Raw genomic sequence first — 18,549 nt, 5'->3', positions numbered from 1 at the left:
GTCAGAATATTTAAACATATCTGAATTGCCTATAATGGAGCAGTGGGATCAGCATGAAATCTGTGGAAAATTTAGACACGAACCATCTGAATATCAAGACAAAGGTAAGTTACCATTGATACTTACTTGAGAAAGAGTAAATTATTTGAATTGACAAATAATGTTATTGAAACACCAACATCTGAAATTATTATAATTATTAACTTGGCAATATTTTTCTCTTAGATTACGGAACTATTTTCAGATTCTTGGGTCTGTTATTCCGATGGTCTTACTATGTTTGTCATATTTAAAAAAAAAATCTCTTTCCTACATAATGTTGACTATTTTAATGTAAAGATACTATGAGGAAAATCTTAGCAAATAAGGGATTCTTGGGTATAAAGAGTATTAAATGCTGAATGATTACATTAATATATATTTAAAATTATTTAAAATAGTTTTATGTTTATAAAACTAGTCCAGTTTTACAAAATATCAGTGTGACCTTGGGCAAGTTATTTAATCTCTTTGGGCTTTAGTCTTACCTTTAAAATGAAGGTACTGAACTGGGTGACCTTTAGTATCTCTCCAGTTCTTAAACCTATGATTCTTAAAACTTCTATGTTAGTATGAGAATATAACTTAGGTTATGGGATGTAGCTAGTGTGTAATCTAGATTTGCTTTTTGTCTGTCATTAATGAGATAATGCATTTTATCTGTGTCTGTTATTAAATTAATGAGAGAAATTCAACACTGTGTCTGGTTCATCATTACTCTGGTTCCTGCCGTTAATATAGCATAATTTCTCTGGATCATGCTATTAACAGTCAGTCTGTTAAAACATATGAGACAATCCTGGCCATTGAGTTATTTCATCAAGTGGCTGTATGTGGAAATGGTAAGCTTGGGGATTTCTGAAAATCATTTCATGTGTTCAGCATTGGCTTCTGTTGACATTCTTTTCTTCATGCTGTCACTTTTTTTTCCTCTAGTCATAATTTAAGATTTTACGGAGGCAAGGGCTGGAGTATTCACTACCTCTTATGATACTATGGCAGCCATTACATTCAATATGAGATCAAGAAAAGTTCCCTAATCTTATCTGGAGAATCAGAGCATTTATCCAACTTATTCAAAGCCTGAATATCATTGCAAAGTAGATAGGAAGTATAAAATTGTCACACCTCTTATGTTTATCTCTGTTCAATATGCAGCCCTCTAACTTATTTCTTCCTTATACTACTGCACTATTACCTGTCCTTTTGCACACAGGAGTTTATCTTTCCTTCTGCTTACTTTTGTGTTATATTTATATGATTTTCCTACTTTTCTTTCCCACTCACTATTCCAAATCTAATTTATATTATGATATTAAAGCCTCATCTAGATACTTTAACTCCCAATAATAATTGTATCCCTATTTTATTGAGTGGGCCACTTTTTTTTTTTTTTTTTTAAAGAGCTGTATAGTATAGTAGTTAAGTTCACAGGATCTGGAAACAATCTGTCCAAGTCCTAGCTCTGACTTTTAGTGTAACCTTTCATAGTCTTTAACCACTTTGTGTAAATTTCTCATCTGGTTATATTTTAGGATTAAATGAGATAATGTACATAAAGCTGTTATAGTTTCTGGTACTGTTAGTAATTAGGTATATTTGTTGTATTTTTCACATATTAGTCTTTGGTAGCAAAACATACTTTAAATGTATTCAAATTTTTTTAAAAAAGCATGGCAGTTTTATCTTCTGTATTTCAGTTTCAAGAAGGGAAGAAGAAAAAATGTTAAAAAAAATTATATGAGAAAGCATGTTGAATCATAAGATTTAAATTAGAAGCGACCTTCATGCAATTTCTCATTTTACAGTGAAAGAAGCCAAGACTCCAAGAGATTAAATGACTTGCCCCAAAATTGTGTATCTAATTAATGGCAAGGCCAGAAATAGATTCCATATCTTTTGATTCCCAGCCCAATGCCATTTCTATAAAATGAAATTGACTTTTAGTTATCAGTGGAGAATTGAAAATTGAACCAGTAGTATATGAACTTGATTTCAGCTTTTCACCCTACCGCTTAATTATATATTTCCCTGTCTCTGCATCCATCTAACCATCTATTTGTCTTAAAAGAAAAATTATCTTTTCTTCAGTTCAAGGCTTATCTCTCCTCCTGTAATCTTAATTCTATCCAATCCTGTTTTCCCTGGGACAATGATCATTATCCATCTCCTTTTTTCTGTATTTTCATTCTTTCCCCACCACTATGTCTTTCCCTTTAGCATAACAATATGCTGAAGACTCTTCCTTCTTCAACATCATGTCCTCATCTGGCTGGTCATGACTTTTTTTTTATTATAAATGATAAAATTCTACTCAAAATGACTTAAGCACAAGAAAGGGAAAAAATTGTCTCATGTAAACTGAAAAGTATCTGGCTTAATTCTGACTAAATCAAGGAACTCATGCTTCTGGCTTTCTCTCAATCTTTTAGCTATGCCTGTTGCTAATTGGCTTTACTTTTTAAATAGGATTTCTCACACGGCATAAGTTAATAGCCCCTAACTTATATCTTACCAGTTTAGCAGCCTCAGTGGAAAAAGGTAGTCTTCCCTGTTAGTTTTGGCAGACTAGAGCTCATTCAAACTGGCCTCATTTGAGTCATGTGTTTAACCCTTGATCAATCTCTGTAACCTGAGTATTGGGTCATTATGTAACTGTGGCCCCAGGGAAGGCACAGTACTGTGAAGCCTTTACAAGGACCACATGGAATTGTAGAAAGAGTTTCCCCAAAGGAAAGGGAGGGTACTCCCACTAAAAGAAGGGAAAGCATACCAGGCAGACAAAAACCGTAATTCTCGAGTCCCTGTACCCTCTATCTCTTGCTTTCTTATCAAAATAATAATTAATTGAAAGAGCACCATCATGGCCAACATAGAGAAACTCTGTCTCTACTAAAAATACAAAAATTAGCCGGGCATAGTAGCACCGGCCTGTAGTCCCATCTACTTAAGAGACTGAGGCAGGAGAATTGCTTGAACCAGGGAGGTGGAGGTTTCAATGAGCTGAGATTGTGCCACTGCACTCCAGCCTGACAACAGAGCGAGACTCCATCTCAAAAAAAAAAAGGCCAAGCATGATGGCTCATGCCTGTAATCCCAGCACTTTGGGAGGCTGAGGCAGGCAGATCATGAGGTCAGGAAATCGAGACCATCCTGGATGACTTAGTGAAACGTCATCTCTACTAAAAATACAAAAAAGCCAGGCGTAGAGGTGCATGCCTGTAGTCTCAGCTACTCAGGAGGCTGAGGTGGGAGGATCGCTTGAACCTGGGGATGAAGTTTGCAGTGAGCTCAGATCATGCCACTGTACTCCAGCCTGGGCAATAGAGCAAGACTCCATCTCAAGAAAAAAAAAATCTATGAAGAACTAAAAAAATATACAAGAAAAAAAAACCCCATCAAAAAGTGGACGAAAGATATGAACAGACACTTTTCAAAAGAAGATATTTATGTGGCTAACAAACATATGAAAAAATGCTCATCATCACTCATTATTAGAGAAATGCAAATCAAAACCACGTTGAGATATCATCTTACAACAGTTAGAATGGCAATCATTAAAAAATCAGGAGACAACAAACAGATGCTGGCGAGGATGTGGAGAAATAGGAACGCTTTTATATTGTTGGTAGGAGTGTAAATTAGTTCAACCATTGTGGAAGACAGTGTGGCAATTCCTCAAGGATCTAGAAATAGAAATACCATTTGACTCAGCAATCCCATTACTGGGTATATACCCCAAGGATTATAAATCGATCTATTATAAAGACACATGCACACATATGTTAATTGTGGCATTGTTAACAATAGCAAAGACTTGGAACCAACCCAAATGCCCATCAGAAATATACTGGATAATGAAAATGTGGCACATATACACCATGGGATACAATGCAGTCATAAAAAAGGCTGAGTTCATGTACTTTGCAGGGGCATGTATGAATCTGGAAATCATTATTCTCAGCAAACTGACATAAGAACAGAAAACCAAACCCTGCATGTTCTCACTCATAAGTGGGTTTGAACAATGAGAACCATTGGACACAGGGAGAGGAACATCACACACTGGGGTCTGTTGTGGGGTGGGGGGCTCAGGGAGGGATAACATTAGAAGAAATACCTAATGTAGGTGATGGGATGGAGGCAGCAAACCACCATGGCACATATATACCTATGTAACAATCCTGCAAGATCTGCACATGTACCCCAGAACTTAAATTATTTTTTTAAAGAAGAGCAATTGACACTCAATATGCTCACTTCATTAAACTCTAGTTACTCTTTATTTATTAAAATGTGGGTTTTCTCTGCATCACTCCTTTGAACTGCTTTTGTTCAGGCCGTTTAGTGACTTTCTAAGTTCTGAATTCAGTGAATTGTTTTCAACTGTTACTCTTTGACCTCTGTAATATTTGATACTTCTGGTCTTTCCTTTCTTTTGGAAATCTCTCCTTTGGTTTCAATTAAACCATTATACTGGTTTCCTGTTACTTCTTAGACCGCATGGGCTTTTCTTCCTGTTGATGTTGCAAAATGATTCTTTTTTCTTTCTTTTTTATTCTCACTTCAAAAACTTTTCCTAGACAATATCACCCAAATCCATGTCTTTAATTACTGTGTCTTGATAATTTCTAAATCTGTATCACCCATGTAGATCTTTCTTCCTAACTCCAAATCCATCTATATAATCTCCTTCCTGGACATATCCACCTAAAAGTTAACATATCAGACATGTCAGCATCTAAACTCTGTCTTCTTTGTACCTCACTCTGCACCTTCTCTTTTTTCCTTAGCTCAGTGAATGAACTCTTTTCTTTGTTAAGCTGCTAAAGGCAGAAAAAGCATCCTCCTAAATAGCTCACCCCACATGTAAATAATAACCAAATCTTAATTATTTTGCCTCCTGCACATCTCTCATATTTGTTATTTCCTCTGTATCCTTCTGCTGATAGTAACAACTGTGTGTTGTTACTGTAGCCATTACATTGTGAATAACACAAAAAATTGAGAGAATGTTCTTCTAGTATTTGAAAATTACTATCTAATTCAGGAAAGAAGTTACTCAAGTCGGTGATGAATGAGTAAGATCCCAAGAGATGTCTTTGTCATTTATTAATACTTTCATTTTACTTGCTAGAGTCAACAAAACTGTCAAACAACATTCACATGAGAGCTACATTCATTACTTGCAACCACAGGTTGACAACGGATAGAAGAGTGGCAAAACTTAATGAAAATATTCAATGAGACTCAATTAGATATGTGGAATTTACATTTGAGCATACCATATATGCATTGTTATTTGTAAATTATGTGCTGTATAGCCTTTACATCAGTAAAGTTTATAATAAACATATGTATTAATATGCATATGCTTTTTGTAGAGATAGTTATTTAGTATTTATTAACACAATACTATGTAAAACTGTACAACTAAAGGCATTTAGCTCCCCGTAACAATCTTTTGAGGTAGATACTGTTGTTGTCTTATTTTGCAGAATCAGGAAGTTTGAATTACTTGTCTACAACCATACAACCAATAAATGAGAGAGGTGGAATTTTCACGTAGGTAGTTCGGCTCTAAATCCAGGCTGTAAACAGTCAATAACACTGAGGATTTTTTAGCAGGAGAATAATAAATATTCTTTATTTTGGACAAATACATTTTATAGCAATATTGAAAATTAACTGTAGGGAGAAGATCTGGAGGAGGAAGACCATTTCGGAAACTATTATAATCCAATCTTGAAGTAGAGTTATTCTAATATCAGAAATAAGAGGAAAAATTAATTGCCTAAAATTTTTTTTTGAAAATTAAGTTTAGTGCAGCTGTCAGCACATGCAACACAGTTAACAGAATTGGCTGAATACCATATTCAACAATGCTTGACTCAATGCTTTTGAAAACTACTACTCAAGAATTCTGTTTAGTAGTTGAAAAATGTGTTTGATATATCAATAGACTATGATGCTTGTGGTTTAAAAAGTACCTATAGTCTTTTATACATACACATAACAGATTTTTCCAGATAAAACTATTCTACAACTTCAAATGAGAAAGTACCTTAAACAGTGTTCTTCAACAGAAATCTTAATATATCTGGAAACCAAGATTTGACAGATGCAGATAAAAGCAATTTTCCATTTTCAGAAGTGTTGAATGTGAACTTTGAATTGGGAAATGAAGTTTGGGATGATTTTGATGATGAAAACTTAAAAGTGACTAGCTTTTCGACTGATACTGAGAAGACAAAAATATCAGGTAAAATCGTACTTAGCATGGAATCATTTCATTAAAAATTCTTGGAATATTTTTCCGCTCCTGGAATGAAGTTTCTTTGCCTTTTTTGTGTGTGCTTGGTTAGTTAAATTTGGTTTGTTGAGATTATAATTTTTAGTAAAACTGAAAACGCGACACTTGTGCAAAGAACATTTGCCCCCCTAAGGACAAAAATCAAGGTTATTCCATGATGATAATGTAGCAATGAGCATTTTCTATTCTGTTTCTCCTATCTTGTAAAATTTAAATTCAAATTGTTTATTCAATTTTCTCTCATGAAACAGACTATTTTATTCTCCATTGTAAGATCACAAATGGTCTAATATTTGCAAAGGACAAAAAATTCATTTTTAAAACGATTCATCTGCTTGCAAAGAAAATAACTTTCGTTTCTAGTTAAAATATGGACTTTCCAGCTATACCTAAATAAATAGGTAAATAAGAAAGAAATGATTAGTTTCTCCTGTATTAGAAATTCTATTTAAATCATATACAATGCCAAAATAATGAGACATATTAGCTCTTTAAGTGGAAGGCAAATTTACTCTATTTTACAAAACAGAAAATTGAAAATTTGTCAAGTATATGACAAGATAGCAATGGAGATACTGTCTCCCATTAGGGCTGACAGACAGATATTAGTCCCTCAGCCTTCTCACTGCAGACTGGTATTCCCACAATTATAGTTACCTCTTACTATACCCCACCTCATGTTTTTAAAAAAGTATTTCAAAGGGAAGCATTTAGAAGTTGAAATGTTACTGTGTTGAGGCCCGTACAGTTACCTAGAGAACTAATACTGCTTCTGAAAAGAACAAGATTTGACAACCTTCACAGAATAGGCCAGGACAATCTCCAAGAGGTGGAGTCATTAGGCACAGTTTTGTATATCAGTGGACAACTACTGTTCCCTACCTCAAGCTTAAATGTCATCGGGTACTGCAAGTTAATAGGTAATGTGTACTGATCCTTTGAGGTAGTCTAGTACTATGAGGGCATAGTCTTGTCACTGGGACAATCAGTTTCAATAAACGCCATTTTCACCCATGTATAGAGCACTTTAAATGATTATGAGCATTGAAAATAGTGAACTTTAACTTCATCATTTATGTGAACTGAAATGTAAGTATATAAATAATAAGGGTGAGTGGAAAAACAAATCATTTTTCCTCGCTCTCACACCATAATCACCCCAGAAGACATCTGTGACCAAAGGTTTGTGGGTTTTTTCCCACACACCAAGCAAGCTATCAGTTCTGCAGTGAATACCAGCTGGGTGTCCTCCAAGCCAGTGGAGTTAGAAACAGGAGTCAAAGACCAAATATTTATTTTGCAACAGCACAGGTGGCTTGAGGACCTTTTAATATAGTTAATAATAAGCCAAACTGTGTGTTTTATAGCTTTACTCCCTTAGCTTTCTGCCCCTAATTTTCTATGCAAATTAAATTTTGTTGTTGAGAATTATTCATTCCTTCCTTAACCAGATCATATCTGTTGGGGAGAGCCCTTGTAGAACTTGTGAAAAGCTTCATTCAGCTGTTACTGGGCATTTTGTTTCAAAATGTTATCTCTTCACATAGGATTTGGAAACACTTTGAGTTCAAGTACCAGGGGAAGTAAGCTACCCCTTCAAGAGTCAAAGGACAGATTCCAAAGAGAAATGGCAAACAGGCAAGTTTTAGAACTTTGGTTTGTAACACTTACAACTTTATATCCTCTTGACACATAATTGGAGATGGGATCAAGTTATTAGAGATGCTAAAAGGTATTAGCCAACCTAAATCCTCTTAATCTTAGAGGTGTGTTTCTCAAAGTGCTGTTGTCAAACCACCTGCATCAAAATCACTTTGGGGTGCATATTAAAAATGTACATTCTTGAGCCCCACATTAGACCTACTGAATTTTTGTCTCTGGGACCAGAGCCCAGGAACCTTCATTTTTAATGAGACTTGAAAACTGAATAGGAGTTTTACAACTAGAACAGAGATGGATAGGCATTCCAGGTTTAAGGAAGCTTCTGTGAAGGGATAAGGCTTGAAAAGGCATCCTGTGCTCAAAGATCAGTAAAGTGTGGACATGTGGCCACAGGATAAAGACTGAGATTGCTGAGGTCTTGTTGTAAGGGCTTTGAGTGCTGTGCTTCGACACCTGCCCTGTACTCAGACAGTCAGGAGTCACAAACCCAAATGCCTTCAAGATTTGGTGGGCCAAGGCCAACTGTGGAGTGTCTCATCCAAAGGGAGCAGCCAATGCTCAGCTCCAAATAGTTGTTGCTCTGCAGGCAATGTGAGTTGTGTTATAAAATGTGCTGATTTTTCAAGAAAAGCTAGGAATCTGAAATTTTATGTGGTATCTTATGATTTTTAAATTTTGACAACTAATTTAAAAAATGTGATATACTCTATGGCACTCCCCTCCAAATAGCAATAATAATATCTATAGGTCAGTGTATCCTAAGACCCTCTAGTTTTTACGTGTATGGTAGGCATTGAGGAGCCATCCAAAATATTGAAGCACAGGAAAAACAATTTGATTTAAAAAAATCATTCTAGTAGTAGTTTGCAGAGTGAATTGTAGGGAGTGGGACTGCCAGAGGCATGGGGACCAATGAAAGACAGACTATAATGAGGCCTAAACTAGGGCAGAGATGATGGGAACAGAGAGGTAGGATTTGATCTTTTTTTTTTTGAGACAGAGTTTTGCTCTTGTTGCCCAGTCTGTAGTGCAGTGACCGATTTTGGCTCACTACAACCTCTGCCTAACAGTTTCAAGCGATTCTCCTGCCTCAGCCTCCCAAGTAGCTGGGATTACAGGCGTTTACCACCACACTTGGGCTAATTTTGTATTTGTAGTAGAGACGGAGTTTCACCATGTTGGCCATGCTGGTCTCGAACTCCTCATGATCTGCCTGCCTCAGCCTCCCAAAGTGCAGGGATTACAGACGTTAGCCACCGCACCTGGCCCAGGGTTGGATTTTAAAAACATTTCAGAAATAGAGCAGATTCAGTGTGGCAATTGGTAGGATATGACAGTTGAGGAAGAGGGAAGAATAAATGGCACCTAGGTAGATGTTATTTGCAGATACAGGAAACATAAGAGATTTTGAATGGAAAACATAATTTGATAAATGTTCAATTTGAAGTATCTTTACAAAACATACAAAATGCATTGGGAAATATTGGACTTGATTAGAAGTCAAGGTAGAGAAATTTTGGCCAAAGTCAAAATGTCCAAAACTGAAGAAATACTAACATTTTTTTCAGGGTCTGATTTTCTACTTAAGGATTATTTATTTCTGTGTTTTAAAAAACTACTAAATTTGTGGTATCTCATGGAATTTTTGCTATTTAGCCATTACCGATCATAGCATCAGCATCATAGACTCAGTTCTCATAGAATTCCAGAGCTAAGCGGGGCTTAAGTATTGTTTAGCCTCCCACTCGCTGGATCCTTGAATCACCATTCAACATCCTCGGCAAGTAATCATGCCACCTCTACCAAGACAGTTCCAGTGACCAGGAGCTTATTCACCCTTGTTCCATGTTAGGATTTCTCAAATCATTGAATAGCTTTTAAAAATATTTGCTTAAAATATGTATTTTTATCACTTCATTTCATTGGTTATAACTCTGAGTCACATAGAATAAATGGATATAAGCATCCAAGTGAGACAAAGCTATAGGTGTGGAGAAGCAAAAAGTTGATAAATCATAAGGAGGAAGATAACAAGGCACATGAACAATTTTATGCACCACACCTTTAAAAAGCAACAAATAATTCTGTAAGAGTTTAGAAGTGACCAGCAGATTTGTGGGTTTAAAAATGGACTCTAACAAGAACCCACTGAGAACCTGGTGTAGAAGTTGCTGCTGGGAAAAAGGCCTGTGAGACCTGAGGATTTGGGGTGGAAAGGAGATTTGCTTTTTTATTTATTTAAGCTAGAGTACAGGAGCATAATCATGGCTCACTGCAGCCTCAACCACGCTCAAGAGATCCTTCCACATCAGCCTCCCAAGTAGCTGGGACTACAGGTACATACATGCCACCATTCCTCACTAATTTAAAAATGTATTTTTTTTTCTAGAGGTGGGGGGGTCTTGCTATGTTGACTAAGCTGGTCTCAAACTCCTGGACTCAAGCTGTCCTCCCATCTCAGCCTCCCAAAATGCTGGGATCACAGATGTGAGCCACTGTGCCTGGCCTTTTTCTTTTATACACTTTTTACTATTTTAATTCCTTGCCATGTTTATTAGTCGGAGACAGAATGATTTAATCCTATCAGTATATGTGGTTCTTCCCTGTCCCCACCCACATTGCTCATTGCTCCTTACGTGACTGTCATATTTTAGCCTTCAGATACCAGCTTAAATGGTTACCTCACCAGAGATGCATTGATGATCATGTTTTAAAAATAGGTGTATGCCTCCACACTGTTATTTCTTATGATATTGCCCAGTTCATTTTCTTTTTATAATTTCAGGGTTATATTTGTTTGTATTCATTGTCTGCTTGATGGTAACTCCCTGAGGTTGTATTTATCACTTTATACCCAGCTTCTAGTACAATATCTGGCAATCGTAGTGAATAATAAATGTGTTTTAGTGAATGAGTTAATACAAAAAGTTCAGAGTGAATTCTTGAATACAGTTATATATAAGAAGATAACTAGAGATGTCTATCTACAGTGCGACCAGAATAAAGAAAAGAGATTAAAAGTTAAGCAAGTAGAATTTCAAAAAGATTTATAGGGCTCGATGTAATGGACAATTAAGCTTAAGACTCAATTTTAAAGAAAATTGTTGAATAATTATTTCTATAGTCCCTTAAAAATAGTATTTTTTCCTAATTTGGGATATATAAATTATGGTTTGGTCTAAAGGAAAGGAAATATATCAAGTTCATGAGTATTAGAAACAGTGCATTACATTTTATGATAAATGTGGTATAAACTTTGCATATTTCCCAAAATCATTATGATCCAAATTAAAATGGTTTGTTTTCCTTGTCTGTCATATTTTACAAATAATTAATTTTAATTTTTAGTTTTGTTTCATCACATGAGATGTCAGATATTTCTTTATCAAATTCTGCTATGCCCAAGTTCAGTGCATCCTCCATGACAAAATTACCTCAACAAGGTACGAAGGTACGGAAATGCAGTTATTGTAAGAAGAAACACTTCTTTGTTATTTTTAAAAATTTTGCCCAAATGCTTAAACGTTCAGTGATTGTTATTTCTTATCTCATATATAGGTACATTTTCAAGAAAGAAAACAACAAAATCTATCACCAGAGATTGAGAGGCTATGCTTTACTTGCTCTGAAAAAAAACCAAATTCTTCAAATTATAAAAAAGTGGATTTTTTTATTAGAAATAGTGAATGTAAAAAGGAAGTTGATTTCAAGTAAGAACCTTTTAAAGACACTTTAAGATTATATCAATAAAATTTTTTTCACAAAGAAATTCAACATTCCCTTATCCTTGGTTCATTTTAAAGATCTGAGCCTAAACATTTTATTTATTTAAAAACATGAAAATTTTCAAGCCTTAGTGAGCTAAGCTCCTAAAGATGTTTCAAACATCAAACATCATTTTGAAACCCCATATGTTTGATGCTGTTTATTCAAACATTATATTGAGTTGATAAACTTATTTTTATTGATTTGAATACAGAATGTTAATTTTGTAAAGTGTAAAGCCACTTGAAAACTCCAGGCCGGGCGCGGTGGCTCATGCCTGTTATCCCAGCACTTTGGGAGGCTGAGGCGGGTGGATCATGAGGTCAAGAGATCGAGACCATCCTGGTCAACATGGTGAAACCCCACCTCTACTAAAAATACTAAAAATTAGCTGGGCATGGTGGTGCATGCCTGTAATCTCAGCTACTCAAGGCTGAGGCAGGTTGCGGTGAGCCGAGATCACGCCATTGCACTCCAGCCTGGGTAACAAGGGCGAAACTCCGTCTCAATTAAAAAAAAAAAAAAGAAAAGAAAAAGAAATAAGCTAATTTTTCAAAAGTTGAAGTTGTATTTTAGCCAACCAGTTATTTCACAATCAACAGGTTCAATGAAAATGTCAGATTAAATCTCATCGGTTCCCCTACTGCTGGCCATTTTAGAAAAGGAAACTCTATTGCAGTTTCTCTCTCCTTGAAGTGTCAAAACATTTGGGACCTGTTCACACTGTTTTGTTTTTATTTGATTAAGACTAGTCAAGTGAAGCAGTGGGTGTGCAGAAGATACAAAGAAATCTGTAACTGGTTATGATCATTAGTTGTAAACACCACTTCCCTTGGACCAAGCTATTCACAGTTTTATTAAATGACATAACTTTTCAATATGTTTAAAGAAATACCTTTACAGTTCCTACCATTTGCAGTTTATAAAGTCTGATTTTCTCCAACAGACTTCCTACAAAGTTATGCATACTGAAGTTTGATACATTAACTTCACAGCAATCTTCAAGTTTATTTTTCTGTATTTAGTATTACATTATTTATTGTTTATTTTAAAATAAATTGTTTTACAAAAATAGTTATTTTTACTTTTGCTTCTCTCTCCCAGTAGGTATCATCCTGATGGTGAAACTGATGAAATGAAGTCTTTACTGGGAATATTTGATGGTATTTTCTAAAACAAACAAATACTTTTTATATTAGTAAGAGAAAGAATAAAGACACCTAATCACACTTTTTATTTTGAAAAAGTAGTTCTTAATTGTTCAGATTTTTTTCTCCTGAATTCGATTAGCTTTGTTCACTTTTTGCAACAAAATATATGGACTAATTTATTTTCCCATTATATTGTAACTTCTCAGAAAGCTCTTTTACAGTGGCTTTGTTTCAGTAAGCCCATAATTAAATTGTACTTTGAAATAATTATTTGGTTGTTAATTAGATTTTGACAAGAACCAATGTAAAATTTTATTTTTATGTTTTCTTAAGAAGAAAAATATTCTATGAAAGCAAAATAATGCTAATTTAATGAATCTGCTTATTGTATGGATTAATTATTAATATTATTCTCATGTATTTCATTTTACTAAAGATTTTTAAGAATCCAATGGCTATTTGAACCTACTCTTATCTAACTTTGAGCAATAATAAATGAAATATTAATCAGTATAGATTGTTGTTTTCATTTAGCTTGTTTTTCAGTGTTGTGAATTCTAAAATTCTGTTATATAAACTTTTACTGTAGTAAACAGATATTTTATATTTTTCCAATGAATTATATTTCAAATTCATTATTGATAAGTATTATATAGGTACCCTAAGCAATGTTTATTATCAAATTTATTTATAGGAACCATGAGAAGTTAAAGCTGCTTAAGAACTTTTAGAAAATATTTTTTCCTTTTTTTAAAAACTTTTATTTTAGGTTTAGGGTTATCTGTGCAGGTTTGTTATATAGATAAATTCATATCATGGGGATTTGTTTTATCGATTATTTCATGACCCAGGTACTAGGCCTAGTACCCAATAGTTATTTTTCCTCATCTTCTTCCTCCTTTCACCGTCCACCCTTAGGTAGGCCCCAGTGTGTGTTGTTTACTTCTTTGTGTCCATGAATTCTCATAATTTAGCTACTATTATAAGTGAGAACATAGAATATTTGGTTTTCTGTTCTTTTGTTAATTTGCTAAGGCTTCCAACTCCATCCATGTTCCCGCAAAAGACATGATCTTGTTCTTTTTTATGGCCACATATGTAAAGCATGGTGTATATGTAAAATATTTTCTTTATCCAGTCTACCGTTGATAGGCATTTAGGTGGATTCCATGTCTTTGTTATTGTGAATAGTGCTGTGATGACCATAAGTGTGCATGTATCTTTATGGTAGAATAATTTTGATTCCTTTGGCTGTATAATTCTGTGATGAGATTGCTGAGTCAAATGGTGGTTCTGTTTTTAGCTCTTTGAGGAATCACCACACTGCTTTCCACAATAGTTGAACTAATTTACACTCCCACTAACAGTGTATATGTTCCCTTTTCTCTGCAACCTTGCCAGCATCTATTATTTTTTAACTTTTTAATAACAGCCATTCTTACTGGTGTGAGATGGTATCTCACTGTGGTTTTGATTTGCATTTCTCTAATGATCAGTGATACTGAGCTTTTGTTTCATACGCTTATTGGCCTCATGTATGTATCCTTTTGAAACATGTTTGTTCATGTCCTTTGCCCACGTTTTAATGGTTTTTTTTTTCTTGTAAATCCAAGTTCCTTAAGATGCTGGATATTGAACCTTTGTCAGATGCGTAGTGTACAATTTTTTCCCATTCTGTAGGTTGTTTTTCAGTCTGTTGATAATTTCTTTTGCTGTGCAGAAGTTTTTAAGTTTAATTAGATCCCATTTGTCAGATTTTCCTTTTGTTGACATTGCTTTTGGCATCCTTGTCATGAAACCTTTGCCCATTCCTGTGTCCCAAATTGCCTACGTTGTATTCCAGGGTTTTTATATTTTCACAATTTACATTTAAGTCTTTAATCCATCTTGAATTGATTTTTGTATATGGTGTAAGAAAGGGCCAGTTTCAGTCTTCTGCATACAGCTTGCCAGTTATCCCAGCACCATTTATTGACTAGGGAGGGAGTCCTTTCCTCATTGTTTGTTTTTGACAGCTTTGTGAAAGATCAGACAGTTGTAGATGTGCAGCCTTATTTCTGGGCTCCTGATTCTGTTCCATTGGTCTGTGTGTCTGTTTTTGTACCCACACCATGCTGTTTTAGTTTTTGTTGCCCTAAGTACAGTTTAGTTGGGTAATGTGATACTTCCAGCTTTGTTCTTTTTGTTTAGGATTGTCTTGGCTATTTGGGCTCTTTTTTGGTTCTATATGAATTTTCAAATAGTTTTTTCTAGTTCTATGAAGAATGTCATTCATACTTTGTTAGGAGTAGTATTGAATGTATAAATTGCTTTGGGTGGTATGGCCATTTTAATGATGTTGATTATTCTTATCCCTGAGGATGAAATGTTTTTCCATTTGTTTGTGTCATTTCTGATTTCTTTGAACAGTGTTTTGTAATTCTCTTTGTAGATATCTTTTACCTACTTGGTTAGCTGTATTCCTAGGTATTTTATTCTTTTTGTAGCAACCGTGAATGGGATTATGTTCCTGATTTGGCCCTTGACTTGGCTGTTATTGGTGTGTAGAAATACTAGTTATTGTTGTAGATTGATTTTGTATCCTGAAACTTTGCTGAAGTTGTTTATCAGCTGAAGGGGCTTTTGGGCCAAGACTGGAGTTTTCTAAATAGAGGATCAAGTAATCTGCAAACAGGGATAGTTAGACTTTCTCTCTTCTTATTTGAATGCCCTTTATTTCTTTCTCTTGCCTGATTGCTCTGGCCGGGACTTCCAATACTATGTTGAATAGGAGTGGAGAGAGAAGGCATCCTTATCTTGTGCTGGTTTTCAAAGGAAATTGGGTTTGTTATATAGATGGCTCTTAATATTTTAAGGTATATTCTTTCAGTACCTAGTTTGTTGAGAGTTTTTTTTTAACATGAATGAATATTGAATTTTATCAAAAGTGTTTTCTTGATCTGTTGAGAAAAATATTGTGGTTTTTGTCCTTATTCTGCTTATGTGATGAATCACATTTATTGATTTGTGTATGTTGAACCAGCCTTGCATCCAGGAATGAAGCCTACTTGATCATGGTGTACCAACTTTTTGATGTGCTGCTGGATTTGGTTTGCAAGTATTTTGTTGAGGATTTTTGTATCGATGTTCATCAAGGATATTGGCCTGAAGTTTCCTTTTTTGTTGTCTCTTCCAGGTTTTGGAATCAGGATGATACTGGCTTCATAGAATGAGTTGAGGAGGAGTCCCTCTTTCTCAATTTTTTGGAATAGTTTCAGTAGGAATGGTACCTGCTCCTCTTTGTACATCTGGTAGAATTTGGCTGTGAATCTGTGTGGTCCTGGGATTTTTTTAGTTGTGGGCTTTTTATTACTGATTCAAGTTTAGAGCTCATTACTGATCTTTTCAGGGAATCAATTTCTTCCTGGTTCCGTCTTGAGAGGGTATATGTGTCCAGGGATTTATCCATCTCTTCAAGGTTTTCTAGTTTGTGTACTTAGAGGTGTTCATAGTAGTTTCTGATGGTTATTTTTATTTCTGTCGAGTCAGTGGTAACATCTCCTTTGTAATTTCTGATTGTGTTTATGTGAATTGTCTTTCTTTTTTCTTTATTAGTCTAGCTAGCAGACTATCTTATTAATTTTTTAAATAACCAACTCCTAGGTTCATTGATCTTTTGAATGGTTTTTAGTTTGCTCTTGCTTCTCTAATTTTTTTCAGTTATGATGTTAGGTTGTTAATTTGAGATCTAACTTATTAATGTAGTCATTTAGTGCTATATATTTCCCTCTTAACATAGCTTTAACTGTGTCCCAGAGATTCTTCTATTTTTATCTTTGTTCTCATTAGTTTCAAAGAACTTCTTAACTTCTCCCTTTATTGGGTATCTTTGTTCTTATTAGTTTCAAAGAACTTCTTAACTTCTGCCTTCTGAATTATTCAGGAGCAGGTGATTTAATTCCCATGTAATTGCATAGTTTTGAGTGATTATTTTAGTCTTGGCTTCTATTTTTATTGCACTGTATTCCAAGAGTGTGTTTCGTATGATTTCAGTTCTTTTGCATTTGCTGAGGATCGTTTTATATCCAATTGTGTGGTCAATTTTAAAGTATGTGCCATGTGGCAATAAAAAGAATGTACAGTCTGTTGTTTTGGGGTGGAAAGTTCTGTAGAGGTTTATTAGATCTATTTGGTCCAATGTTGAGTTCAGGTCCTGAAGATCTTTGTTAATTTTCTGCCTTGCTGATCTGTCTAATACTGTCAGTGGAGTGTTGAAGTTTCCCACTGTTACTGTGTGGGAGTCTAAATCTGTTTGTAGGTCTCTAAGAACATGCTTTTTGAATATGGGTGCTCCTGTGTTGGGTGCATATATATTTAGAATAGTTAGGTCTTCTTGTTGGATTGAACCCTTTACCATTATGTAACACCCTTCTTTGTCTTTTTAAATCTTTGTTGATTTAAAGTATGTTTTGTCTGAAATTAGGGTTATAACCTCTGCTTTTTTCTTATTTCCATTAGCATGGTGATTTTCCTCCATCCCTTTATTTTGAACCTATGGGTGTCACTGTGTGAGAGATGGGTCTCTTCAAGACAGCATACCAGTAGGTCTTGTTTTTTTATCTAGCTTGCCACTCTGCCTTTGTTTGTTTGTTAGTTCGAGACATATTCTCACTCTGTTGCTCAGGCTGGAGTACAGTGGCACAATCTTAGCTTACTGCAACCCCCACCTCCCAGTTGTAAGTGATTCTTATGCCTCAGGCTCTCAAGTAGCTAGGATTACAGACATGTGCCACCATGCCCAGCTAATTGTTCGTATTTTTAGTAGAGATAGGGCTTCACTATGTTGACCAAGCTGGTCTCAAACTTCTGGCTTTAGTGATCTGCCACCTCAGCCTCTCAAAATGTTGGGATTACAGGCATGAGCCACTATTCCCAGACTCTTTGCCTTTAAATGGGGGCATCTAGCCTATTTGCACTAAACGTTAGTGTTGATACCTGTGAATTCAATCCTGTAATTTTATTGTTAGCTGGTTATTATGCCAGCTTGTTTGTGTGGTTGCTTTATAATGTCACAATAGTCTGTGTACTTAGGCGTGTTTTTGTATTGGCTGGTAATGGTTTTTCCTTTCCATATTTAGTGCTTCTTTCAAGATCTCTTGTAAGGTAGGTCTGTTGGTAATGAACTCCTTCAGCGTTTGCTTATTTGAAAAGGATTTTTACTTCACCTTTGCTTAGGAAGCTTAGTTTGGCTGGATATGAACTTCTTAGTTGAAGATTTTTTTCTATAAGAACGTCGAGGGGCCAGGCACAGTGGCTCATGCCTGTAATCCCAGCGTTTTGGGAGGCTAAGGTGGGCAGATCATCTGAGGTCGAGAATTCGAGACCAGCCTGACCAACATAGAGAAACCCTGTCTCTACTAAAAATGCAAAATTAGCCAGGCGTGGTGGCACATGTCTGTAATCCCAGCTACTTGGGAGGCTGGGAGGCACATGCCTGTAATCCCAGCTCTTGAACCTGGGAGGCAGAGTCTGCAGTGAGCCAAGATCAAGCCATTCCATGCCAGCCTGGGCAACAAGCGTGACACTCAATCTCAAAAATAAAAACAAAGAATGTTGAATATAGGCCCCCAATCTCTTCTG

General features: G+C 35.4%; 1 protein-coding gene across 14 annotated transcripts in view; it reads left to right on the top strand.

The window, feature by feature from the left end:
• The window catches only part of HFM1 (helicase for meiosis 1), a 126,281-nt gene extending 112,838 nt beyond the window's left edge, over positions 1–13,443 (top strand). For 9 of the 14 annotated variants that reach the window (XM_035252118.3, XM_035252117.3, XM_017974927.5 and 6 more), the window contains 6 exons: positions 1–104; positions 6,191–6,301; positions 7,900–7,990; positions 11,363–11,465; positions 11,573–11,724; positions 12,884–13,443. In XM_035252118.3, the coding sequence (XP_035108009.3) occupies positions 1–104; positions 6,191–6,301; positions 7,900–7,990; positions 11,363–11,465; positions 11,573–11,724; positions 12,884–12,953 (631 nt within the window). In that variant the 3' untranslated portion in view covers positions 12,954–13,443. Of the gene's footprint in view, positions 105–780; positions 882–6,190; positions 6,302–7,899; positions 7,991–11,362; positions 11,466–11,572; positions 11,725–12,883 lie in introns of those variants that run through there. The other 5 variants (XR_013520563.1, XR_013520564.1, XM_035252115.3 and 2 more) reach the window with 5 other exon arrangements.
• Positions 13,444–18,549: the final 5,106 nt, after the last annotated feature.

This window comes from Callithrix jacchus, chromosome 7 (genome assembly GCF_049354715.1).
Source record: "Callithrix jacchus isolate 240 chromosome 7, calJac240_pri, whole genome shotgun sequence".
NCBI classification, from domain to species: domain Eukaryota; kingdom Metazoa; phylum Chordata; class Mammalia; order Primates; family Cebidae; genus Callithrix; species Callithrix jacchus.
The sequence above is the reverse complement of the archived record's forward strand: the minus strand, read 5'-3'. Positions and strand labels throughout refer to the sequence as shown.